We start from the raw sequence: 26,902 nt of genomic DNA on the forward strand, positions 1-26,902 counted from the left end.
TCCGCAAGAGCAGATCGCTTGCCACACCATGTACTTTTTGGCAAACTTGGATAGTTTCTGCTTGCGAATCTCCTCCGGAACGCTGAATTTGTCCTCTGCGGAGAAGAACAACAGGCCCGGCAGCTGACGAAAGTCCGCTTTTACGTAGGTTTCGTCGTCCATTACCAGGCAATGCGGCTTCGTCAGCATTTCGGTGTACAGCTTCCACACCATGTTTTGCCTTTCGTCGCGGTTAGGAGCCTTCTGAACCTTGTATGTACGCAGGCCATCCCGCTGCTTGGTCCGCTGGACGAATGAACTTGACAAATTCAGCTTATTGGCGACATCCGGACCGAACTTCTCGGATCACGTCTAAACTGCTTAACTACGCGTTTGTGATCTTTTTCACTAACGGAGCATCCATTTTTGCCGTTCTTCACTTTCCGGTCGTTGGTTAGGTTCTCGAAGTATCGTTTTAGTACTCTGCTGACCGTGGATTGGACGATTCCCAGCATCTTACTGATGTCCCGATGTGACAACTCCGGATTCTCGAAATGAGTGCGCAGGATTAATTCACGACGCTCTTTTTCGTTCGACGACATTTTTCCAAATTTACGGAAAATTGACAGTGAAGCATGGCCAACGTGATCTATACACTCTTATCTGATTATAAGCGAAAGCTGAAGATATAATTCCTAAAAATTAAATTTCTACAGCGTTTTTTCCGTGATGCAATTTTGACAACCGTTTGACATAGTTGTCAACCAAAGCGTCATATCGTTAGTTGAATGTCTGCCATTTTACAATATGGATCGTTTTAGCATCGCACAACGTGTTAATTTTGTTAAATTATACTCTAAAAATGATGAAAAACCGGCAAATGTTTTTCAAGCATTACGGACGGATTTTGGTCGTCATGAGCACACAATCGCTAATGTAGTGCATAAATTCGAACAAACTGGATCCGTAGCGGATTTTGTGAAACCTGTGCATCATCGTAATGTGCGTTCGGCCGAAAATATTGCTGCTGTTGCTGCCAGTGTGGAGGATGACCCGAATGTTTCGATTCCACGGCGTGCTCAGCAATTGGGCTTGTCAAACACATAATTTTGCATTTGGACTTGCACCTACATCCATATAAAGTCCAACTGGTACAAAAATTAGAGCGTGGTGACCATGGAATGCGTCGGGCATACGTCTATTGGGTGAACGAACAACAGCAGCAAAATGCTGAATTTTCGCATCAAATTTTCTTCAGCGATGAGGCACATTTCGAGCTCGGTGGCTATGTGAACACCCAAAATTTCCGTATATGGGGCTCAGAAAATCCACACGTGATTGTTGAGAGGCCATTGCATCCGCCAAAAGTCACTGTTTGGTGCGCATTATGGTCTGGTGGAGTCATCGGGCCGTATTTCTTTGAAAATGAGGACGGCGAGACGGTAACTGTGAATGGTGAGCGCTATGGCCGCATGTTAACCGAGTTTTTTTTGCCACAAATTTAAGATATGGATACGGATGACATGTGGTTTCAGCAGGACGGCCCCACGTGCCACACAACACGACCGAACATGGCCATATTGCGAACGAAATTTGAGGAACGCATAATTTCGCGTTTTGGTGATGCCAATTGGCCGTCCAGATCATGCGATTTGAACCCGCTAGACTTTTTTGTGGGGTTATGCGAAAGACCGTGTCTATGCCAACTCTCCGCAAACTCTTGAACATTTGCAAGACATCATTCGTGAAGTTATGACCGAGATACCGCCCCATATGTGCCGAAAAGTCATCGAAAATTACCTGTTCCGGATCAAGGTGTGCGAGGAAGCCCTAGGTGGACATTTGAATGATGTTGTATTTCACACATAATGGCATAAACCAAACATTAATTTGAAATAAAAGTTTCATCGAAATTCGAATTCTAAGTGTGTTTTATTTCAATTTACTTTCGGAATTTAAAGTTGGAAAACCCTGTATATGGCCTCCACTTTTGCATGCATATGCCAGTTAGGCGCATTATATGCCAACCAAATTTTAGGGCATATGATGTTATATATATGCTTGTTATGCGATTTAATGTTTGCTGGGTAGATTGGTAAATATCCAATAATCTTCAAACCGTAGAAGATTTTATTAATTGATCGTTTACAATGAGTTAGCCTTCTTTGAATATGGAAGGTGATCTTTTTTTTGGTAACCAATTTATCGACATCATAAACGAACGATGTAAATTTAATAGATCAATAGGTCAAGTGTACAAGAAATTCACAGAAGCATTGTTTTTCCATCGAGACAACCTAACACTTTGCGGACCGCTCACGAGATTTCTCGTGTTTCGCGTTCCGTCTGTTACGGTTGGAACACGAAATAACGCGTGTTTTCTACACTTGTTGGTTAAATCCATGGTCTGCCAAGAATCTCACAAGGCCTACCAATGGTTCGCCTTCGTCTCATCCACGCCGAAGGAAACGATCTCATTCGTAGCATCCGAACAAATGAAGTGTACAAGTTTACCCCAAAACGTGCGGTCCTTAATGTGTCAATCTTACTTTCCCTAGCCTGTCTTCCCAGTTGAGTTGTGTCAGAGCCATTGACATGGAAGCATTGAGGAAGTTGGTGATGGATTTAAGAAACTGTGCAGGAGTTGAAGATGTCAGCAAAAAAGTGTTAATAGATGCTTTTGATATTATCAAGGAATATCTTCTTTACATAGTAAATGAATCAATGTTCCGGGGCGAATGTCCGCATAGGTGGAAAAATTCTATCGTCATACCTATTCCTAAAATCCCAAATTCGTCTAAGCCAGAAGACCGTAGACCAGTTAACATGTTACCAATGTACGAGAAAATTCTAGAAATAGTAGTTAATGAACAGCTCTTGGAGCATATAACTAGAAACAGGATTTTGGTTGATGAACAATCAGGATTCAGGAAACACCATTCGTGTGAAACGGCTCTGAATTTGTTGCTATTGAAATGGAAGCAAGCTATTGAGAAAAAGAAAGTTGTTCTGGCCGTCTTTATTGATTTAAAAAGAGCATTCGAAACAATTGATCGTCGAAAATTAATAGATTCGCTTTCCAGTTATTTTGTAGTAGGATCTGCATTAAATTGGTTTGAGAGTTAACTCTACGGGCGAACACAGATCACTAGGTATAGAGACTGTAAATCTTCGGCGGAACCAGTTGATTTGGGTGTCCCTCAAGGAAGTGTTCTGGGGCCATTATTGTTCTTGCTGTACATAAATGATATTAAACAGGTGTTAAACTATAGCGACGTGAACTTGTTTGCTGATGACACAGTAATATTCGTTGTGGCAGATACTTTGGAAGATTGTTACATAAAAATGAACCATGAACTGCAATATCTAGATGACTGGTTGAAGTGGAAGAAGCTAAAATTAAACATTAATAAAACTAAGTACATGGTTGTATCGACACGTGTTGTTGAAAGTAACAACTTTAATATAACTATTGATGGACAATCAGTGGAGAGCGCGTCATCAATAAAATATATTGGTGTTATTTTAGATGAAACACTACACTTTAATGAACACATATACTACACAATAAAGAAAGCAGCTCAAAAATACGGAGTGCTTTGTAGAATAAATCGATTTCTGACCTTTGAAAGTAAAATAACGATCTACAAAGCATTGATTGCTCCGCATTTTGATTATTGTGCATCCGTTTTGTTTCTTGCAAACAAGAGACAAATGCAACGAATGCAAATGCTACAAAACAAAGCCATGTGCTTGATATTAAAATGTGATCGGCGAACTCCACGGAGATTTATGTTAGAATGCCTACAATGGATGTCAATAGGTCAGAGAATAAAATATTGCAAGCTTACGTTTATATTTAAAATGACGAATGGAATGACACCGAATTATTTACAGAATACTATAACATATGGAAGAGATATACCCCAACACAATACTAGACAAGCAAGTGACCTCAGAACTATGAACTTCCGGATGTCTTGCACCCAAAACTAATTTTTTTATAAAGGGTACCGATTGTATAATACATTACCCCGTGAAGCAAAAATAACAACAAACCTCAGAATATTCCGAAATATTTGTAAGGAGTTTTTAAAGAATGATTTGGAATTGTGGCCTGTTCGATAATCAGTGTTATTGTGTAAATTGACGAAGTGATGACGGATAGAATCTTACTTTTGTATTTGTTTGTGCATGTGTTTTTGTTTTTTTTTGTCTAACTAAAATAATGATGGTATTTAGTTCACTTTTAGTTTTTTTAGTTATTAGTTAATTTGAAAATATTGTGAAGTCTACAAAAGTTTGAGCATCGCACGCGTTGGCTGGCATAGAAAATTGAGATTGAACAAATGCAAAAGAAAATTAACTTCCAAGAGTAATGAACTTCATTTAGAAGGGTCCAATGTGAAAATTGGAATGAAGCTGGGGATAGCCAAACCTGAATACTCGTAAACTCTTCTGTGTAGTAGAAGGTTACAACGAGATTATTCAAGGTTGTGGCAGATCTGAATGTAGATTCCGATAAACACGTTTGTCCCTAAATTATGTAGAACCTGAAGCGTCAGTAAAACTCATTCGAAGGGTCTAATGACGAAGCTGGGGATAGCCCAACCGGAATACTCGTAAACTTATCTGTTAAGTAGATGGATATAACGAGATTTTTCTGGGTTGTGACAGATCTGATTGCGAGTTCCAGTATACATGTTTGTACCCCGATTATGAAGGGCCTGAAGTGTTGGCTAGAATTAGGCTCAGGTTTGCTCAGCTGTCTGGGCTTGATAACGATCGCATCAGCAGACCGTTATCGAGAATCTAGTAAAGCGGGAAGACCCTTGTAAATTCACGGCTGATACGGACATAGGTATTGGGTTCAATTCCCGATCGATCAAAGATTTTTTCGGGTTGGAAATTTTCTTGACATGCCATGGATGAAATGCGCTCATGCAATGCCTCAAAATGTTCATTTGGTAAAATTTCTATGTCTGTGACAAAACCAGTCCGTTCTTTTATTTTTTTATTGTCTTGCTTACTGGTTCAGTTTGATGCTATAAAGGAAAATTCTATCATTTTATTATCTTTAAGATAACTCGTCACACACTCTTTACAGACACACGGGCCAAAGGTTGTGCAGTCCACTGATCATTCAACAAGAGCCAAAGGTTGTACCGCTCATGACAACTCTACACGAGCTGATGATTGCGCCGCCATTCTATCCTGGATTCCTCGAGTCGAGAAAGACGCACCACGCTAGATATGGGGTACAGACTAGGGGGGCGTTGCTGATTAATGGTCAGCTGCATCCCAATAGGAAGTATCCCGTGTCGGGCACACGTACAGAGCATCGAAGACTGCGACATACCAATTATGAGAACACTTGTAATACTAACCTCGAGTCAACCGCGAGTAATCGGTTACATATTACTAACATAGTCTAAGCAAACATTGTCAAAATATTGAACTCCCGGCCCCGTTAGGCTGACGCCATATGAGCCTTAATAAAATATATATTTTGGATAAAAAAAAAAAAAAGATAACTCGTCCAGCTCAAACCTTTGTAGGGGAATGAGGTGGGACCATCATTATATAAAAAAAAGTAGATCGCAAATAGATTAAAACTTTCGATCGTATATCCACGCTTTACGAACAATATTTGATAATCATCTGCTCCTGAAGATCAAGTGATTATTGAATTATATCAATTATATCACCTCCACACTTTTCTGCGATCAGAACTGGCTCGAAAAGGATTGTCGATTTTTGTCTCAGCAAATGATTTGCTGCGAATTATGTCGAGTTCAATGCGAGCAATTACGAACTCGCAATTACTTCCAAGTGCGTCCACGCGGCTACGTATACCTCGTAATTAGCGTTATTACCGAGAATGAAAAGTTTCAACCGACAAAATTGTTTTCGTATAGTTTCGCATCGCGCTGCTCATTAACTGGCTTCAGTGGAGGCTAAGAATTCAATATAAGAATACTTGTGGAACACTTTATGCCGATCAACAAAGACGATCGGATCAGAGGTACGAGCAAAGCTGTTCAAAGCACCTGTGGTACCTTTTTCAAGGAAAAATCCATGTAAATTTCAAATTTCGACGCAATTCGAATGATACCGAATCTGAATAATACTATTACTGACCTGTTCACCGCGGTAGACGACATACTCGGGAAAATGTAGCCCACCCGCCGAAGGCCTGCCGATGACAGAGTGATGTCCAGGTGGTGCGTGTGCCATCTTCATTGCACTGAACTGAAGGAACGATTTGCCCAGCGCTACTCGACAAAGTAATAGTTGCCTGACAAGCGATACAATACTGAATTGTCAAAAGCCATCATCGCGAACACATGCAAACACCTTACCTGTGACACTGATAGCACGATTTGTCTTTATGCGCCGGGCAACCGATTCCGCCCCCAATCCCGTACACGTACTGGTTCGATTTGGAGCTGTGCTCCGCGAAATAAATCCCCGCACCGAACATCCCACCAATGTAGGCGTGCCGCTCGTCGAACCCTTTCTGCACGATGGCATTTATGAATGGCGATCCGTGGAAAAGCATTCGCTCGCTCGCCTGGTGGCCATTCTCTTCGGAGATTTCTTTCCGCCGATGAACGTAGCGCTCCCACAGTTTACGATTCTGGACTTTTTGCACCTGAAATGCAGTTGATGACATTGAAAATCTCCAGCAACAATATCGATCAGCGCCAATCATACCCTGACGATGTTATATCGATTGAAGAAACCGCCCGAGTGGCCATTGTCCCGGTGTTCTCTTATCGTTGCCTGCATCTCTTCTTCGACGGCAAGAAACTCCTTGTCGTCGGGAAGGAGATCGACCAGAAGAGTACCCGGATTCGGGGTAAGGCCAAGCCCTGTGTGTGAGGTGAAAAATCGAATTTGATCCGAAATAATTATCAAACAAAAGAGTGAAATACCTGTGGTTGCCCGCAGTGTAACTATACCCTTCAGTATTTTGTGCCGGAATCCGTAAGCCGAAACGCCCACTTGTTTCAGGTCTTCGTGGCCCATTTCAGCCAATATATCCATCGTGATCTGTTCTCGTTCGAACAGTTCGATCAAGTGCTCCAGTTGTAGACTAGTGAGGAAGGCTGCGACCGACGATTCAATCGAAATCGACTGCTGCATCTTGTCATCGTCCATCACAACGCCATCGACGTTTGTTTCGGCACCCTGCGCCGGACTGAGGCAGCTACGAATGGGAAGCTGATAGGAAGGGAAATAGAACGTTAGAGTTTTTGCGAGACACTCAATATTAACATAGCAATACTTGTGGAACTGGAACCGATAGGGTCATCGATGCGCCCGTTGGCAGTGTGACTGTTTCTGTCGTTGGTGAACACGCGGTGACCAACATCGAGTTGTTGGGTACTGCTGAGCTGCCGCTAGCAGCTATGGAAGCTTGCGATGCAACCATTGCATCCTGTAGGAGACACTTGACATCTGCGGCTGTCGCAAGGTCCAAACTAGTCTGACCCTCTTGGTTTTTCATAAAAGGATCTGCGCCGTGTGCGAGCTGGTGGGGAATAGATTATGCGAACGTAGACAGAGTTTGTGCTCTAAATAGAAATGGAAAACTTACGAGTAGGGAACATAGTTGGGTGCGTCCCTTTTGGGCAGCCTCATGCAGTGGTGTGTAGCCCCACTTGTCGGTCGCATTGACCACGGTGTTGTGCTTGATCAGCAACGCCGCTATATCGAGGTGGCCGTAGGACGAAGCATTGTGAAGCGGTATTAAACCACCTTTGTCTTGTGCGTTCACGTCGGCGCCGTGTTCCAGGAGGTACTCCGCCACCTCAAGATTATTGTATCCGGCTGAAATGAGAGAGGTTCTTTGCAATCGAAATTCTTCCGCAGCTACAGTACATTCGGTTGAACCTACCAGCTAAATGCAACGGAGTAGAATTTCTGCCTTGAGCATCTCGGCAATTAATATTGTCCGGTGAGACAAGTCGTTGTACGCGAGCTAGATTGCCTTTCTTGGCTGCGTCTAGGAGTGCCGCGTTACCACGTAATAGATCTGCCACGTCTTGGTCACCCTCACGCACCAAATCCAACGGTGTTGCACCATCGCGATTCTTTTTTGTTACATCCGCTCCGTGCTGGAGTGCAAGTGTAATTATTATTAAAACAAACAATTCCAATACCTATTCACTTATTTCACACCTTTATCAGCAGCTTCACAATCTCGTATTTCCCCTTAGCAGCCGCTTCGTGAAGGGGCGTAAACTTCCATAAATCCGCTACATTTACGTTGGCCCCATGCTTCACCAACAGTTCGGTCACCTCGTAGTGCCCGTAGGAACAAGCATTGTGCAGTGGAACCAGGCCTCCCTTGTCCGAGGCGTGCACCTCGGCACCATGCTCCAGCAGGAACTCCACCACTGGAACCCGGTTGTAACCGGCAGCAAAATGGAGCGGCGTCGAGTGGCGTCCATCCAGATCCCGACAGTTGACTGTCATCGGATTGGACAGCACAATCCGTCGAACCGTGTCCAGATCGCCAGCCTTGGCCGCTTCCAGCAGTTGACACTCGAGATCAACCGTGTCCGAAGGAGGATCCTGTAGAATCTTCAGCACATTTTCCGTTGCCAGCTGAGCAGCAGTGTATCCCTGCAGTGACACGACGGTGCTGTCGATGTTGTACGAAAGCAACAAACGACACGCCTGAATGTTATCGTCACGAGCGCAACGGTGCAGCGCGGTTTGGCCGAGACCATCCAGGACGTCAACCTTGGCGCCGTGACGTAACAGCACATCCATAATCTCGTAATGGGAATTATCCGCTGCAATATGCAGTGGTGTGAGGAAGTCTTTATTTTTCTCATTCAGCAAAGCGCCCTTACGGATAAGTACTTCCAATACTTGTTTGCGCTTGGGATACACGGATTGTGCTACGGCGTGCAGCGGCGTATCTCCACTATAAGGATGTACAAAATTCACAGTCTCTGTGGTAAGGTTCTTTTTCAGTCGTTGTATATCAGCCTGGCGGCAAGCGTCCAACACGCAGTGCCCTTTGTATTCATCTGAATATACGAAAAGGAAACAAACAAGTGCTAATCAAACAATCACAATTTACACGGATGCTTTTTACTCACATGAAATCTTCTCTTGCAGCTCCCGTGTCGGAGCGGAATCGATGGCCGATTTGTTATGGCAGTTCAGTAGCGTCGGATCAGCTCCCTCGGCCAGAAGCAGACTGCAAACCTCCACCCGGCTCTTGGAGGCGGCCTCGTGCAGCGGCGTGAATGCCCACAGGTCATTCGCGTTTACGTTGCCACCGTGCTTGATCAGCAGCTCTGTCACCTCGAAGTGACCATAGGAACAGGCATTGTGCAGGGGCACGAGGCCACCCTTGTCCTTAGCGTGCACATCGGCACCGTGCTGGAGAAGGATTTGAACGACCCGGATGCGGTTGTAGCCGGCAGCCAAGTGCAATGGCGTAGACTTTCGGCCGTCGCTTGCGTGACAGTTCACGTTCAGTGGTGTCAACAACTCTAGCATACGTTCCTCCGATCCCGATCGGGCCGCTTCCAACAGCTCATCCTTCCTGTACTCACCGGTCAGGACGGGCCTCGTGCATGAGTCCGCCAAGTCCAGAGGAATTTTATTTTCCGAATTTCTAATATTCGGATCGGCACCATGCTGGAGCAGAGCGATACAAACGTCCACCTTTCCCTTGCTGGCGGCCTCATGCAGCGGGGTATAGTTCCAGTTGTCCCTTGTGTTGGGATTGGCACCTGCTTCCAGCAGCAAACGCACGACATCCGCATGGCCGAAAGAGCACGCGTTGTGCAACGGATGGAGACCCCCGTCGTCACGGGCTTGAATCGATGCGCCGTTGGCTAACAAAAATTCGACCACATCCCGACGACCGTAACCTGTACAAAAAAGAGGCGAAAAGGCGACATAAATGTTAGTTTGAGGAAAAAGAAATGCATTATGTATCAGTAGATGGTAGATGACTGTAGTTATCGATATACAGTGACTCAAATCCGTAATCGTACTCCACTATGTAGATCTCTTTTCCCTTCTTTTGAGAGTCGAAAACAAGCTTTCGGAACATTCTATTCATAAAAAGTGTATGTATGTATGTATGAAAATTGACTCAAACTCATATTCGTCCGCTGGTTCAAATCTCAACTCAATTTCGAAGGCGTTGACCAATTTCCGAATTCCATCATTAGTATGGTATCCCTTGTTCATTGCAACTATCTTTAGCTGTCTTTTTAGCCTTATCTACGATTTTTTGGTGTATTCGGAAGGAATATTTATCATTTTTTTCATCAAGTGGTCTTCAACATCGTTATTTTTTTAAATTTAATGGTTACTAAATTTCCTACACAGATAACTTTTCAAATTTGATGGCGGAAGATTGTGGAGGTATATCAATAACTTTGGAGCAATAGTAATGTAACCATGTGCGAACTGTAATTAATCCCTCATACTTTAATCCTTGATTCCATCCCATTTTGTTGACTGTTTGCTTCATAGTTTCATTCAGGATGTTCAAGTAAACATTCTTTTAAAATGCACGTCAGATGGCTGTAATTGCGAATGATGTTTATGACCACACATATCGATAGTGACTCGCTAGAAGTTTTTTGATTTTCTGAAATTTTGAATATTTTGTATAATAATTCTATATTGAATAGCTAATATGGGTATTAAAAGGAAGGGCTTGACTAGTAGAATGCAGTTATTAATGAAAAATGCAAATCCAAGATGGTGGCCACTACAAAATGGCGGATTTAATATTTTTTCAGAACCCCATCAAAATGGGCATCAAACGAAAGGGCTTAACTAGTAGAACACAATTATTTATGAAAAATGCAAATCCAAATGGCCACCACCGCAAGATGGCGCCATATATTAGGCTGTCAAAAAAGTCCTGCGGTATTTTTTTTGAATTTTCATTTGTTCATAAAATTAGTTACAATCATCTGTTTTAAGCCAAATATGCGCCGTTTTGTTCGATGACTTGTTCCCAACGAGTTGCCAACTTCATAATACCCCTGTTATAGAAGCTCGCTTCATTATTGGCAAAAAACTCGGATAGCCAATTTTCATAGGCCTCTTTTGTGGCTAACTTCTGACTACTTAGCTCGTTCGCCATGGACAAAAACAGGTGGTAGTCACTTGGTGCAAGGTCCGGCGGATGCAAAAGACCCTCCCATCCGAGCTCCCGGAGCTTCTGGCGCGTCACCAAAGAAGTGTGTGGCACGAACGACTTAACCAAACGAAACACTGTCAAGGACTATATTATAGCGCGCAAAAATACCTTTCCAACAAGCTATAGTATGACTCGATACAATGAATACAACTAGAACTACGCGCTTACATCGACACCTCGCGGAAATACCGCAGGACTTTTTTGACAGCCTAATATATTTTTTTCACAACCCCATCAATATGGGTATCAAATGAAAGGGCTTGACTAGTAGAATACAGTTATTTATGAAAAATGCAAATCTAAGATGGCGTCCACTACAAAATGGCGGATTACCTATTTTCTCAGAACCCCATCAATAGGGTATCAAATGAAAAGGCTTGACTAGTAGAACACAGTTTATTAGGAAAAATGCCGAAAAAATGTATCAAAAGGAAGTTCTCGACTAGTAGAACATAGCAGATAATGAAAAATCAAATTTCAAGATAAGCCCCCAAACAACTAATTACTTTTTGAATGGTTTTATTCAGCTTGACCTGTTTCTATGTATGTTTGAATGTTTGTTGGGTTGTCCCACCCCGTTCCTGTTGAATGATTGATCTGAAATTTGGAACATACATTTAATTCTACTGTAATTATAAAACTGCTTATTCCATGATCTTGAAAAATTTAATTTGGCCGCCGCAAAAAAATGGATGAATGGCTTGATTTGGAGAATACACTACACTGTGAACAACATCAATTGACTAATAGAATACAGTACAGGTCGGACTCGATTATATACAGACTCGATTATATGTGATTCGATTATATACAATATTGGACTCAGTTTGGAAAAAAATATTTTTTTATAATTCAAATATGACTTATTGCATGAAGAAATGTAACTTTTCAACGTTAAGGTGGAGTTTATGTGGCTATTACATGTACAGTGGCGTAAAAATCGTGATTTTTGAAGATTTTGCTTGAATTTTCAACAGGAATTGTTTATATCGATATTGCAGCCAAATTCAGGAAGATAGAAGTTGTGCGTCAAAGAACAAATTGTGTAGCGATTAAAGAACTTTATTTTAATTGAAAGAAACATCTCGAATCATCTAGTTTAATATAAATTTTTAGGATAAAATTAATAATAACACATTAAAAATTATTAAGTTTTAAGTGTGTCACTTCCAAAATATTATTAAAATTCACTAATTTAGTTGTTCTACTACTATATCCTGTACTAAATTTTCTCATCTTTCAAATGAAAATATCAGAATCGTCTTCCGTAGCGTACTTTTTAATGTAGAGCCAGTATGAAGCAACAGAGTCCGAAACAAAAAAAAAAGTTCTGTAACTCTGTCATTGTTGAAATTCGAACATATGCGTAGGAGAATTTTTTTCATCAAATATGATCGTCTATCACCTCCTGAGAGAATCTGGATAAATTATTTTTTTTCATGTGAGAAATGTGTTTTCTGACTTTAAGGGGATATAATCTAATGACTATAAAACGAATAGGCTTTCGACGCAAGCTATCATCATCCAACCAAACCTAAAATGGAAACTTGAAGAGCATTTCTGTGTTCTATGGCTGTGGAACCATATCGCGTCAATTTATTGCGCCTTAAGGGGGTAGTACACTATGGAAACTTGAAAAAATAAGAAATAAAATCTGGCTCAAAATGTTCTCTGGGATGTCTTCTTTACAGTAGTTTTTGTCCCATGTTTGCCCGATGCTTCGTTCTGAAGTTTCAAGCCAATTAGTAGACCGAAGTGCAACAATTCCTGCGGAAAATCGGATGAGGAACGAATCTAACGTGCAGAAATGCGGATGTTGCGGAGCTAGATAAGCCCGCAACTCCAATTTGGCAACAAAAAAGCGACATGAAGATCACCTTTTTAGCGTTCTAGGACAGTTTTTTGGTCCAGGGATTGGAGACTGAAGATACGATGTAGAATAAACGATGTAAATGTATCCAAAATTTAAAACGCGTTTTTCTCGTAACCAAACCAAACTGGTGAGAATTCTGAGAGTGATGTTTTGAAAAATACAATTTTGGTGAATATTTTTGTCTCGATTTTTGAGGCAAAAACCATTTTTTTTACTAAAAATGTTGCTTTTTCTTCAAAAATCAATATTTCGAAAAAATTCTCCGTACGATGACAGAAAATATATCCAAGACTAGCTGACCCGTCAAACTTCGTCCCGCCCAAAATTTGTTTTTTGTTATCAATACCTTCAAACATTAGCGTTTTCTTACTATGAGCAAGTTAATGGGTCCAATCGCAGAACTGTTTATTGATTGATCTTCTAATCGACCCCGTTGAATTTACCTTTTACTATAAAATTCCTAGTAATTCTAACAAAACTCATCATTATAATATCAGATTGTTTTCAGACACGATTCTCGATTTTTCAACCACTTGCAAATAACATGTTTCGCCGTTACATGGAATTAATGTTTTATACAGAAAATATGATAGAAAAAAGACAGCCCTAAATCTGACAATTTCTTCCTCGAGTTCTGCTCTTATCAACACATTCGGCGATACTTTAGTTATAGGAGTGCGTTTCATCACATTAAAACCCATTTCCAGTTTCGAACAAAGATCAATTTCGCTAGAGCAAACATCAAATGGACTAACAGCACTTGTCACTATGTAATTGTAGATCATATGGGAATTTAATTTTCCGAATTTTCCCTTTTTCCTTCAGAGTTTTCCGAAAATTTTCAATTGTCATGTTTGGTTGGAGTATTTTTGGTTTAAATGTGTAATATTGTTATGGAACCATTCCAGAGGAGGGAGGGGTGTCATACCATCATAGTAACATTTCTCATACCCAAAAACCCTCTCATCCCAAATTGTGCATGATTAGTTCTCGAGTTATGCAGAAGTTTGTGTTTGTGTGCCCCCTGTAACTTGTGTTTCATTTGTATGGCAGCTACCTTAGAGAGGGGGGTGGAGTGTTTAACCACCGTAGAAACATTTATCGTACTCTAAAACCTCCATATGCCTAATTTGGTTCCATTTGCTTGATTAGTTCTCGAGTTATGCAGAAATTTGTGTTTCATTTCTATGGCAGCCACCCCCACCCCCCTCAGTAAAATGAGAGGAGTGTTGAACCACTTTAGAAGTGTTTCTTGCCCCCTAAAACCTCCACATGCCTAATTTGGTCCAGTTTGCTTGATTAGTTCTTGAATTATGCCGAAATGTATGCTTCATTTGTATGGCAGAACGAACACCACCACCTCCCCAAAGAAAGTGGAGAAGTGTCTATTCACCATGGAAATATCTCGTGTCCCCTAAAACATTCGCATGACAAATTTGGCTCCATTTGCTTGATTAGTTTTTCGAATTATTCAGAAATTTGTCTTTCATGTGTATGGCAGCTTCCCCTTAGAGAGGGGGTGGAGTGTCTAAGCACTGTGAAAACATTTATTGCACCCTAAAACCTCCATACGCATAATTTGGGTCATTTGCTTGATTAATTCTCGAGTAATGCAGAAATTTGTGTTTCATTTGTATGGCAGTCCACCCTTAGAAGGGGGGGGGCTGGGTTGTGGACAGTCTAACCACCCTCGAAACATTTATTGCACCCTAAAACCTCAATATGCCAAATTTGGTTTCATTTGCTTGGTTAATTCTCGTGTAATACAGAAATTTGTGTTTCGTTTGTATGGCGGCCCCCCTAAGAGAGGGGGAGGAGTATCTAACCACCGTAAAAACATTTATTGCACCCTAAAACTTCCACATGCCAAATTTGGTTTCATTTGCTTGATTAATTCCCGAGTAATGTAGAAATTTGTGTTTAATTTGTATGACAGCCCCCCCTTAGAGAGGGAGGAGGGGTTTCAAACTATCACGAAAACCTTCCCCGACCCCAAAACCCCTACATACCAATTTTCATGTTGATCGGTTCAGTAGTTTCCGAGTCCATAAGAATCAGACAGACAGACAAACAGACAAACAGACAGACAGAAATCCATTTTTATATTTATTATAGATAGATCACGTAAAAAAAAGATTGATTAAAATCGGTCCATTAGAAAAACTTGTAGAACTCCCACCAGTTTCAACAGGGTTCAACAGATCGGTTCAGGGGACAGTCCAATTGATACCTTTTTTTTCTGTTTGTCAAGTAATATATACTAAATAAAACTGTTATATTAGTTTAATCATAGTAATTTATTTTCTCGTCGGAAAAAAATCGCGAAAATCACATACTTTTTATGGTGTTCATAGTGTACTACCCCCTTAAGTTTCTATGGAAGAAGAAAAAGTTCTCTTGGTGAGGTGAGTAATTGATATTTCTCGTTTCAAACATGTCCCACAGAAGAAGGAACAAAAGGCGATCGAAATGAAGAAACACCAAAAACTGCTGCTGGGGACACTTTCACTTTTTTGTCGTTGTTGGAAATTTACAAACGGTTGACGTGAGTCGTCTCGTTTTCTCATCAAGGTGCTTTCTGGGGTGCATTAAAGTGGAGTTTTCGCTTTTAACCGGCAGTTTAGAAAATTAATGAAAATGTTGCTGTTCGTAGTTGAGAGCAAATTGATTGGTCCGCAAATATTGCAAATTGAGACACGTTTCGGAGGCGGCAGACATTTTACGTATTTGTAAATTATTTACTTCATATTAATAAAAAACTTAGTGCAACTGTGAATTCATCCATCCCCATTCCAATCGAAGCAGGAAATTGCACAAAAGTAATCATCTTATTGACTCGCTTGGTTACTATTTTATGCCAGGGTGAATTGGATTGACAATTAATCGAGCATATCGAACACACAATCATCAACACCAAAAATTCGCCAATTCTTGACGAACTCAAAAAATCAGATCCAATAAAGTAAAACGTATTTACTGGTTATTGCAATGTAGATCACTGGCGTATTTGAAACTGTTTTGCCACACGCGCCGTAAAGAAAAAGAACAAAGCTCCCTGCCCTAACCAAGCGTTTTCGAAGATGCAAATAAACCTCTAATCTGTTTCCAAGCCTCGGTCTAATGTAATTATGTCGAGCAACAGCTGGTCAATGGAAGGGCCGAATCAAACGCTCGAAATCACTGAGAGGAGTTGATTTTTTACCGCTTGGTTTCTTTGTCCCGCTCTGTCTCGCTGTTTTGAAAAGCAGGTCACGTTCCGCATCGACCAAGGTAGCTCAACTAAGCTGCTTGGACTTGCGTAGTGACCAGTGAATCGACCTGAGAGCATATCATTATATGTATACGGCATATATAAATGCGGCAGTAAGTGCAGAGTTACCCGAGAAGGTGTTATATGAGATTTGAACGGTTGGAACGTGTGTTTCCAGGCGCCAGGCTGATAGTGAAAGGTGGCGTTCATTGCACTTTTATACAAGGGGGTTGGAGTCAAATCTGCTGTTGATTACAGTTTCTAATAGATATGAGATAGTTTGTACCCGACTAAACGGGGGAACCACACATATATATTCAAAGTTATCCACAGAAGGTAAATACAGGAATCTTCCAATTAAATATATGTAGACTTTGAAATATACTAGAACGGAAATTTTTCGAAAATGCGAAAACAATGTTATATTCCAGAAAATGACTATATTCTTCTCCAATCACGTTTTTTACAAACAATTGACTTTTATTGTTTTCAACAATTCGAAAAACGGGGTCTTCGTGGCCACACTGATTGCGCACTCGCTTGATAAGCGATCGATCGTGAGTTCAAAACTCAGGGCCCTCAATTGACCATCTTTGTGTTGGTATAGAATAATTATGTCCACTCGTCGTCGTTGCACTTGTTCTACGATTTCTGGATTCGTAGCCACTTTTGGCTTGGTGCTTATACGGCCCATTTTAAATTCACTAAACTACCGATAAACTGTTGTTCTCGAAGGAGCCAAAGTAGAATAATATTTCGTCAACCACTGTATTGATTGTTGAGGAGTTTTTCCCATCCAAAAACAATGTTTAATTAAAAGACGATATTCCTATATATTTTTCCATTTTTTATACGAATGCTCAGTGTCACCACTGAAACAACTGCAGTTTGTGAACAAATGAACGAAATGTCATGAAACTTAACAACTAGGCTAGTGACAGATGAACCTGTCGAAATGAATCTTATTCATTTTTAGTGGCGCCATCTGTTGAAAAATCCCGTGATTTCTCAGCCCATGTAGTATTTCGAAATTGTCAAACGAAAGCGTCCGGAATCTTTTGCTTTTGAATGCCTTTAGCAACCTTTTTTCTTTTTCAGATTTTGGAATTGTGGCAATTCTTAGCACGGCTTCAATACTTATACTTGAGCCGAAACCCCTAGCACCGAAATCCAAGAAGGTGAATAAAAAGAAGTAAATGATCGCTTAGTATCAATCCCTTCATCCCAAAAAATTTCATATGGTTGGTATGTGGATGGCACCTTCTTATAATTCTAGGTGCCTAGAATAAATCAGCACATTGATCATTGAACCAATCCAAATCAATAGATTTCATGACAAAATCATTTTCGACCATAACAACCGCCTCGAATCACAAAACATTGTACACCCCCGCATGGATGATACCTACACACGCTTCTGATTATGCCTTCATAATTTTTTTTGTCACAAACTATCTTAAAAGTTCAAAACTTTTGCTCCCACTGTGAGGAAAAAGTTCGCATTTATCATTTTGTTTTAAAATAGGTATTTGTCCGGCTTTTAACAAAACTTGAAAAGTTCTAGTGTTACGTTTCGAAGGTAATATATATAGCTACTATTTGGTAAGCAGACTGAACCTGACTTGTTTTTCTTTCAAAAGTTATTGGACTACAACCGCATTTTTGCCCCGCAGTATTCTACAATCAATGGATAGATCTACCTTGAGGAATGCCTCCAAAAGCGTTCTACTTCTGAAGCAACACGAAGATCCTATGATCTAGCCGGATCTACCCTCGTGCCATAAGTCGAAAGATGTCCTGGAGTGATACAAGGCTAGAAACGTAAATTTCGTGCCAAATCATCTTAATCCCCCGAACACAAGGGAACTTCCGCCAGTTGAGAAGTACTGGGTCATAATGAAGCAGACACTTCGTAAGCATGCTAAGTGAAATCGGTGGAAGATATAAAGAAAACCTGGCTGTCCGCACAAAAAAGTTGATTCAAACGTTGTACAAGATTTTATGAGTAGTGTGAAGAGGAAAATTCGTACATTTGGATGGTAAGGAAGTTGAATAAAACAATTCTGGTAAAAGTTGAATAATAAATTTTACTTTATTTCCTGAAAACTTTACGATGATCGTGATAGGAATACTCATACGCCTAAATGGCTACTGTGTAATTTATCATATGGTATAGAAGATACGATAAACATGTATTAAGTACACAGTTAAATTCGGCTCTGTTACTGCTGAAATGCTAATGAGCCTAAATACATAAATAAAATGGGGGAAAAATCTAAAAACGTAGATTTTCATCTTGAAAGTTATAAGTTTTATTACATACTGTCGTGGATGAAGATTTTTTTTCTACTCCTGGTTTTATTTCGTTGTTCATAACATAAACTGGTTTTAAAAAAATCTTACAACAATAACAGAGGTATGGTATGGTTTTCCTTATAGTGGGGCCCGAAAAGTGCTTGACACTTTGACACTAGAGAATCGATCTTTAAAAAATTAAAGCCTTGTTTCCAATTTATTTACTTATTCTATATGCAACCATTCCATGCCAAACCGATATAGTGGTTCTCAGATTTTCGGCAAAAGTGGTAATTTTGTTTTTTATCGCAAAACATTAGACCCATATTTTTCAATTTTTTATTAGGGTGCCCATTTCCATTCAAGGGGGGTCCGAAAAATCAATTTTTCCACTTTTTAACAAAAATGTTTTTTTTTCAAAAATTATATCAATTTTCTTCAAATTAGCTCACTAGATCTAATTAGATATTTCAATCTACTAAATCGGTTTAGTGGTTTTTGAAAGAGGTCATTTTTGGGAAATGTGGAAAAAAAAGTGGTAAATGAGATGCAGGAATAGGTAATTGGTTAATGATCAATGAAAGGAATAATGTACAGGTCATGGATACAAGATCGCTTCGTCAACAGCTCTCTGAGAATTTGTTATGAAATATTTTTAACACAATATCAGCGCTTACGTCCCAAAACATTTCAAGGGGACGAGTGCTACCGATAATTAGATCGCGTCACGAAAATTGTCCAATTTCGAGTGCTCATTGCTATGACATTTTTCGGTGGATTTATAAAATTTGTGCACCCATCGATTTGGACACCTAAGTTGAATATGATATAATTTTAGTAGTAAGAAACTAAGTAAAAACATATCTTAATCAGATAACAGTACGATCCACCTTTCTTGTAAAATCATACTCATTTTGAAAAAAGAAATTACACGAATTCCATCAGTACAGGCAAACCTTTTTTTGTGCTGGAGATAGGGACCGCATAAAAAAATCGTGCAAAACTTCACCAGCAGCTTAAAAAAATCGTGCACGGTACACATTTTGAAATTTTTTTTTTCTTTTTTTGTGCGGTAGATAGGGACCAAAAAGTTTCCCCCAAGAAAATAACTCAAATCCACGCCATTCACCGTTCAATTTCCTTTTGTTTCCCTGCTTTGCGATGGGACACTTTGCCTTTTCGGTTGCGCTTGGCTGTTTTGTGCTTTTAGTTGCATGTCGAAACGTGTTGCTGTTAGAAATCATGTCATGCAAAAACTTAGAAAAACTTAGAGCATTTGATGAGAGGAGGGAAATGAATTCAGAAGTGGATAATTGACACGCAAATATGCTTTTTTCGCACTGAAATGCATATAAACCATCAAAAAAACTAAATGGACGATAACTTCGTTAAATATGATTCTTTTCATAAACCGCACAAAAACAGGTTTTACTGTAATTCGCCAAGTGCAACGCCACAGTTTTGCTCATGCATCGTCGGCTAGACGCAACATATTTATGGACTAGAGCCCACTTCGATATTTCATCTGGTATAAACCGAGAAATCGTGGTACCCACACTCACGGGAAGTTAAACAAAAACACGGCGGAAGACAATAATCTGCGCACAGCAATGGGAAGGAATTGGAAGGTCGATCATGTTGTGCTAGCGTTCGAAAACAAAGCGCAGCAGTGCGGGCGGAGAGTGGAGTGGAGTCTGTTTGGCCACTGATAACTGGCTGCTGAGGATTGTTCAGACGCTGGATTATATTTCCGTGCACTTGGCTAACCATTGAAGCCAGTGGATGCGAAAATCGCCACACAGAGGGTGGTGTTCTTTGTGTATGTACTACATGTAGCCAATCATCGAGCCAAGAAACAGCAAACACTTTGAAGCCCGAGGTCACAAGCAAAGCAAAGAAACAACGGCGGCCATAGGCTAATAAGTGGGTCAGTTGTGTTGCACGATTCGACTATGATTATGCCTTTTTTGTAGGACTGGTCATAAAATTGAGACGCGGGAAGTTCAAGGTTTGTTACAGTTTTTTTCGATGATGGTGGAAACAGAGTTAAACACGTGAGAAAAACATTTTCAGCTGATGCAATGAAACAAACGGATGACCAGACGGTACTGGAAAATATCTATCCTAGAGATCAAAGAACTCTCAAGAAAAGAACAACAAAAAAACGGAGCAATGTCTCGCCAGTTGGCAAAATTTGATGTACTTCCATCTTCTAGCAGCACCTGGTTTCGCAACATGTGAGGAGAAAAGCAAAAATCATCTGCCCGACAGTTGGTACCGTCGGTTATTGCATCTTAGCCGCCGCCAGTGTGCTTTCTCCGTAATGCACCGCCACCACAGGAAACGGAAACATGGGGGAGACGAGACAGTTTGAGTCGAAATTGAAAACATGATGCGAAAAATTGGCCCTGATGTGCTTTTCTCCCGTGCGCATAATGTAGAAGCGGAAGATAGTTTAAAATTGGTAATTTTCGTTTGAAATGGAAAAGATAGATTCCCTTCTGTTGTTGTTGTGATGTCGAAAGTGCAAAGCGGAAGGGTGCATCGAGTATCGATTTTTTAACTTTCATAGAAATTTCATAGCTATAGAATTATTGCATCATTTAATACTGGTTTTTGTCGCATAGGTAAAATTTCGGTGTTCATGTTGAAAAGTTTGTACAATGAGCAATTACCTTACCAGGTTGGACCGGTCTAAAAAATCGTGATTTTTCAGAAAATAGTAACTTCTCAACCGCTGGACCAATTTTTACAGCACATAAAGCTTTCTAACAATTGTATTAAAATGATACAAATAAAATAATTGAGGTTAAGCAATTTTTATGATGAAGACAGAATAACTTGAAAATGTTTAAAAATTAGTTCTCCGTTTATTTGTTTAGAGAGACAACGAATCGTTCGATCCATTGCCGAGGCCCCTCGTCGCGGCGTTGGTGAAACAACATTCCGAATCATCGCGAACGAGTAAGCGATGCCGAACTAGAATTTTCATTTCCGTGGTTCTAGGATCAGATTTTATAGGTAACGCGAATTTGTTATTTTTTCACCACTCAGTGTCAGAAAAGTTTCTTTGTTTGCCTTCAGAGGACATTCTTTATCGTTACAGTTAGAATAACGATAAAGAATTAAATTTGCCACGAAGCAAGTGGAAATTCAGTTGAATAGAGGGTATGTATAGGGTATGTAAGTATGTAAGCATAATACCATTATCAATTCATTCGCTAGATCTAAAATAACGTGCTTGTTGTCGTTCAAGAGTTGACCCTTCTGATCAAACTGTAACGGATAAAAACCGGGATAGATAATGTGAGTCTCAACTACTAAACTCACCTTATTATTATATTGATGTAAAAACAAATTATAGCATGTAGCTACTCTGTGTCGCAACTAAAAGAAGTGTTTGTTATGACTTTGAGATCATTCAAATCCGTTGTCGGATGTCAAAAAATATTTGAAGAATTGAGAAATTCGACACACAATGTATCCAAAAAATATCGTTGGTCCGATCGCCGGGTAATCGGAACATATTCTATTTTCGGGATTTCGTTTCTCCGAGTGTTTAAAGTCCGCGTATACAGAATCTCATTACTTACCGCAGTGAATCCTGATTATTTACTCTACCCACTAACACCCATCCTTCCCATGATCATTGCAAGAGAACCACGATATAGACGCAACCCTTCTGGCCGCGAATGTCATACTAACGGTTCGGCTGAAAGGTTCATAAGGTTGACGTCTAGATGGCGCCTCTTGCAAAAATCTATTTAAGTATCACAAAGCACCATCTTTCAATGGATACCTGTCAAAATATGACAGCAATCAGTCGATTGGTTCGTGAGTTACAGCATTAAGAGTAAAGCAACTTATTATTGTGAAAAAATGGAAAAATCCTAATTTCGTGTATCGATAAATCATTGCTTTGAATTGGGCTTCGAATTACTTCCGCATCCACCGTATTCTCCAGATCTGGCCCCCAGCGACTATTTTCTGTTCGCAGACCTGAAGAAAATGCTCGCTGGCAAGTAATTTAAGACCGATGATGAAGTGATGACCGAGATTGAGGCCTCACCTTTGCCCTCGAAGGCAATTATGTTGAATAATGAAATTGAATTTTGCAAAAAATAGTTTTTTAGTTTAGTTTTATTGTGTTACCTTATTAACTTTTCAGCCGAACCAGGGGTCACCAGGTAAAGGAAAGGAATATTAACTCCTTTCCTTCCCCTGGTGACTGTAAGGACGTGGGCGGCGTCGTTATTGACTATTCAATGTTCGAACCACCAGAACTTCCGCTGGGTCAGGTCAATCACGGAGAGCAAGACTAATCAGAAGAGGAAGCTGTTTACTAATGTTAATCAATCGCCAATCACGTCGAACAAGGGTAGTGTAACTGTAGCCGGAGAATCTTCATCGAAAGCGTGTTCCTACTGCTAGTCATGGTCATCAGATACACGGCTGTCCAGCTTCAAGTCGTTGGAGGCCGTTGGAAGGCAATGCGACAGAAGAATTTGTGCCGAATGTGCTTAATATCAAAACACAAATGACCGTGTCGTTCGAAGAAAACATGCGGATTAAATGGTTACCATACTCGTCAACGCGGACGAAGTATCCAAGTCTAGCGAGACCGTTCACAACAACCATCTCCACTTGAAATCATTTTCGCTTTTTCGGTAACTGCCTGTGACGCTATAAGGAGATGAAAACCAAGCTGAAACCGTGAAGGCAGCAACAGTAAACTGGTCACAATCAAGACTCGGTTGGGATAGTGCGTGTATGGGAGGAACTCCGTAAATTAAGCATCCCTCGAAAAGCTGCACGTCCATGCCTCTAAAGATATGATCAATAAAGATCTACACGATTCGATGAAGAAGTATTTCGCGGTAGAGAATGTGGCAGTTACAAAGCAGCTCGAAGCGGGAGAAATTGAGCGTGCAGGCAGCTTTCTGGAAGCCACTGCTATTGAAAAAAGAAGAAGTCGTATCTTTTCAATGGCGCTCAGCAAAATAACAGATTTAGAAAACCAATTGGCTGAATATCCCGAGCTGTGCAGAAGGGTAAACGGGCAAGTGGTGATCTACGAGCAGAAGCAGTACATCTGTGATTATCTCCGAAAGAATTAACGAAGATAAACCCGCAGCGGGTGAGGCATACTGTCGTTCAGACCGCCAGGAGAGTGTTTGCTGGTGGTTTAACTGACAGTTCGGGATGTACTAGTATCGAGTTTTTCAATAAGAGCGCTACAAAAGTTTTTTTTAATAAAACAAAAACGGTTTTGGGTATCAATGAAATTCTTTATTCATGTGAAAGTACATTTGATATCATTATGTATGGAACTCGACTTCTTTTGCATGGCCACCACGGGCACGTTTGCTGGACCCAATTTTCGACGATTTTCAAGCATAACTCGGCCAATACTGCTGCAATTTCACGTTCGATATACGTACGAAGTTCATCAACCGTCGCTGGCTTGTTGGCATAGATCATAGACTTGACGTAGCCCCACAGGAAATAGTCTTCCTGTTGATCGATTGATCTGAAATTTGGAACACACCTTTATCTCTGTAGTCATTATAAAACTGCGTATTTCATGATCTTGAAAATCGAAGATGGCCCGCTACAAAATGGTGGATCACATATTTTCTCAAAAACCTCATCAATATGGGTTTTCCAAAACCCCATCAATATGGGCATCAAATGAAAAGGCTTGACTAGTAGAATACGGTTATTTAAGAAAAATGCAAATCTAAGATGGCTGCCACTATAAAATGGCGGACTACATATTTTCTCAAAACTTAATTAATATGGATATCAAACGAAAGGGCTTAACTAGTAGAATACGTTTATTTATGATAAATGTAAATCCAAGATGGCTGCAACTACAAAATAGCGGACTACATAATTTCTCAAAACCTCATTAATATGGGTATCAAATGAAAGGGCTTAAATAGTAGAATACCGTTATTCATGAAAAATGCAAATCCAAGATGGCTGCCACTACAAAATGGCGGACTAAATGTTTTCTCAAAACCCTATTATTATGGGTATCAAATGAAAGGGCTTGACTAGTAGAACACGGTTATTTATGAAAAAATCAAATCCATCAAAATCCTACCAAATGGTGGACTACATATTATTTAAAAAAACCCCAATTAATATGGGTATCAAATGAAAGGGCTTGAATAGTAGAACACAGTTATTTACCAAAAATCCAAATCTATGATGGCTGCCACTATCAAATGGCGGGCTGCATATTTTCTCAAAACCCGAATAATATGGGTATCAAATGAAAGGACTTGAATAGTAGATCACAGTAGATCATGAAAAATCCAAATCCAATGAAATTTTTTGACTGATAGAATACAGTACAATGGTTTTATTGTAGAGAAATATTCTAATGAAACAGATAATGTACTAAAAACTAGAAAATAAAATAAGTAAAAAAAAATTAAATTAAACGATTTAATTGTAATTAAACATAATAATGTACTAAAAGCTAGAAAATAATTAGGCAAGTAGCAGTTACCAGTTATCACACCTCTCCTTCATTAGTCTAGGGCATTGATAAGATTAAAATAAAATCGTGGGACATATGATCAAGTCGCTAATTGTGGATAATGAAAGTCCAACGTGACCTTTATGAAGTAAGGAATGAAGTAAGTTTGATTTCGTATTTATTTAACTTTTTCGCTAACATTTTGAATATTGTCTTGTCTTGTTTAAGAAACAAAAGATAAACAAACATCAATTTACCCGCCTGGTGGCCTTTTTAGAACGAAATTCTGACGTATCCAGAGGACGTAAATTCGTTTATGTGGATTCGGTAAATGCGCTATGGGATGTTATTAAGAATTAAAAATGTAGCTTTTTGAATTATAAATTTATAAATTCTATACATATATACCTCGAAGGAGTGTATCATATATATTCTCACCCGTTTACATCTATTTTCGGGTGAATAAATCCATCTATAGCTATAGATCACCCTAATGTAAACCCGCAATAAGAGAGAGTAGCAATACCATAAAATGTCAATGGAGGCCACTGACCCAAATACGATCATTATGATTGATTATGAATAATATTGATTTGTTGATATTTTGAATATAAAATAATAAGTGTAAAGTTTTTCCAACATCATAGAGCTAGTTTTTGCAATTCAAACATTCACAATTGGCGGACCAGATCAGAATGAGGACGATAGTTATAGCTTTTTACGTTATAGATATTTTTTTTGTCCCATTTATTTATTTCAGGCTCATTGGCATTTTAGCTGTAACAGAGCCGAATTTTAATCGTGTACATGTCACATATTTATCATATCTATAATTAGCACATTACACAGTTGCCATTTTCCGGCGTTACAGTATTCCCTTCTATACCATTCCATATGGTACACACATTTACACAGTAGCAGCCATTTAGGCGTAAGAGTTTTCTATCTGTTCTTCCATTATCCAGTTAGACCGGACAGCGGAGACAGTTGATTGATCATTGTTGTGTTATTTATAGAACAGCAGCCCGATGTGTCTTGCAGAGCAGAGCAGTTGTATTGATGAATCGATCATATTTCGACCGTGGATCGATCTCCATCGCTGATGATTGTTGCGTGGACGTAGTTATTCTGTAACAACACAAAGATGGTCAATGAGGGCCCTGAGTTTCGAACACACGATCGATCGCTTACTAAGCGAATGCGCAACCAATGTGGCTACGGAGGCCCCCTTATAGATATTTTCAACGGTATTGTTTTGAAGACATACTTTGAATAAAAGAATTTTAGAAAAGTGCAGACCAGTTTCTGTTTATATAATTAAATAAAATCTCATGTCCTGTGTATCAAATTACACGAGAATGGGAAGGATAAGAGAATTAAACAGAATCCTATATGGGAGTAGCTCAGATTATACTGATCGTGAGGTGGATAAATTAGGGTTTGTTCTGAGATATAGAAGATATTATTATTCATCAAAATTGTAGAAACAGTTCATAAAAAAATGATTCTAAATATTTCTCACTATTCAAACGAGTAAGACAGAGCTAAGTACAAGATTATGCGAGATTTCGATTATTAAACATAATAGTCATGTTTATCTCTAGCGTAAAATTACATTCCTATATGTTCAACAACTACATTATTCCCAAGCAACCATGTATTTCTCCTCATCTTTGAGCCAGCATTTGATTCAGCAAACTAATCATCGAGGTATAATCGCAAACTTGTCATTCTAAAACACGATCAATTAAATGGAATATTATCGCATACGCTGTATTAATTTTACCTGCATAACGTTCAAACGTCCGAAATTATGCAACC

General features: G+C 39.8%; 1 protein-coding gene across 1 annotated transcript in view; it reads right to left on the bottom strand.

Moving 5' to 3' along the window:
- The window catches only part of LOC129776954 (poly [ADP-ribose] polymerase tankyrase), a 32,055-nt gene that overhangs the window by 3,206 nt on the left and 1,947 nt on the right, over window positions 1-26,902 (bottom strand). Inside the window, exons 2-10 of the mRNA XM_055782920.1 lie at window positions 9,099-9,881; window positions 8,167-9,026; window positions 7,883-8,102; window positions 7,583-7,815; window positions 7,271-7,516; window positions 6,918-7,206; window positions 6,697-6,854; window positions 6,342-6,634; window positions 6,121-6,277 (exon numbers count right to left, since the gene is read on the bottom strand). Coding sequence (XP_055638895.1) covers window positions 6,121-6,277; window positions 6,342-6,634; window positions 6,697-6,854; window positions 6,918-7,206; window positions 7,271-7,516; window positions 7,583-7,815; window positions 7,883-8,102; window positions 8,167-9,026; window positions 9,099-9,881 — 3,239 coding nt within the window. The remainder of the gene's footprint in view (window positions 1-6,120; window positions 6,278-6,341; window positions 6,635-6,696; window positions 6,855-6,917; window positions 7,207-7,270; window positions 7,517-7,582; window positions 7,816-7,882; window positions 8,103-8,166; window positions 9,027-9,098; window positions 9,882-26,902) is intronic.

Source organism: Toxorhynchites rutilus, chromosome 3, assembly GCF_029784135.1.
Source record: "Toxorhynchites rutilus septentrionalis strain SRP chromosome 3, ASM2978413v1, whole genome shotgun sequence".
NCBI classification, from domain to species: Eukaryota; Metazoa; Arthropoda; class Insecta; order Diptera; family Culicidae; genus Toxorhynchites; species Toxorhynchites rutilus.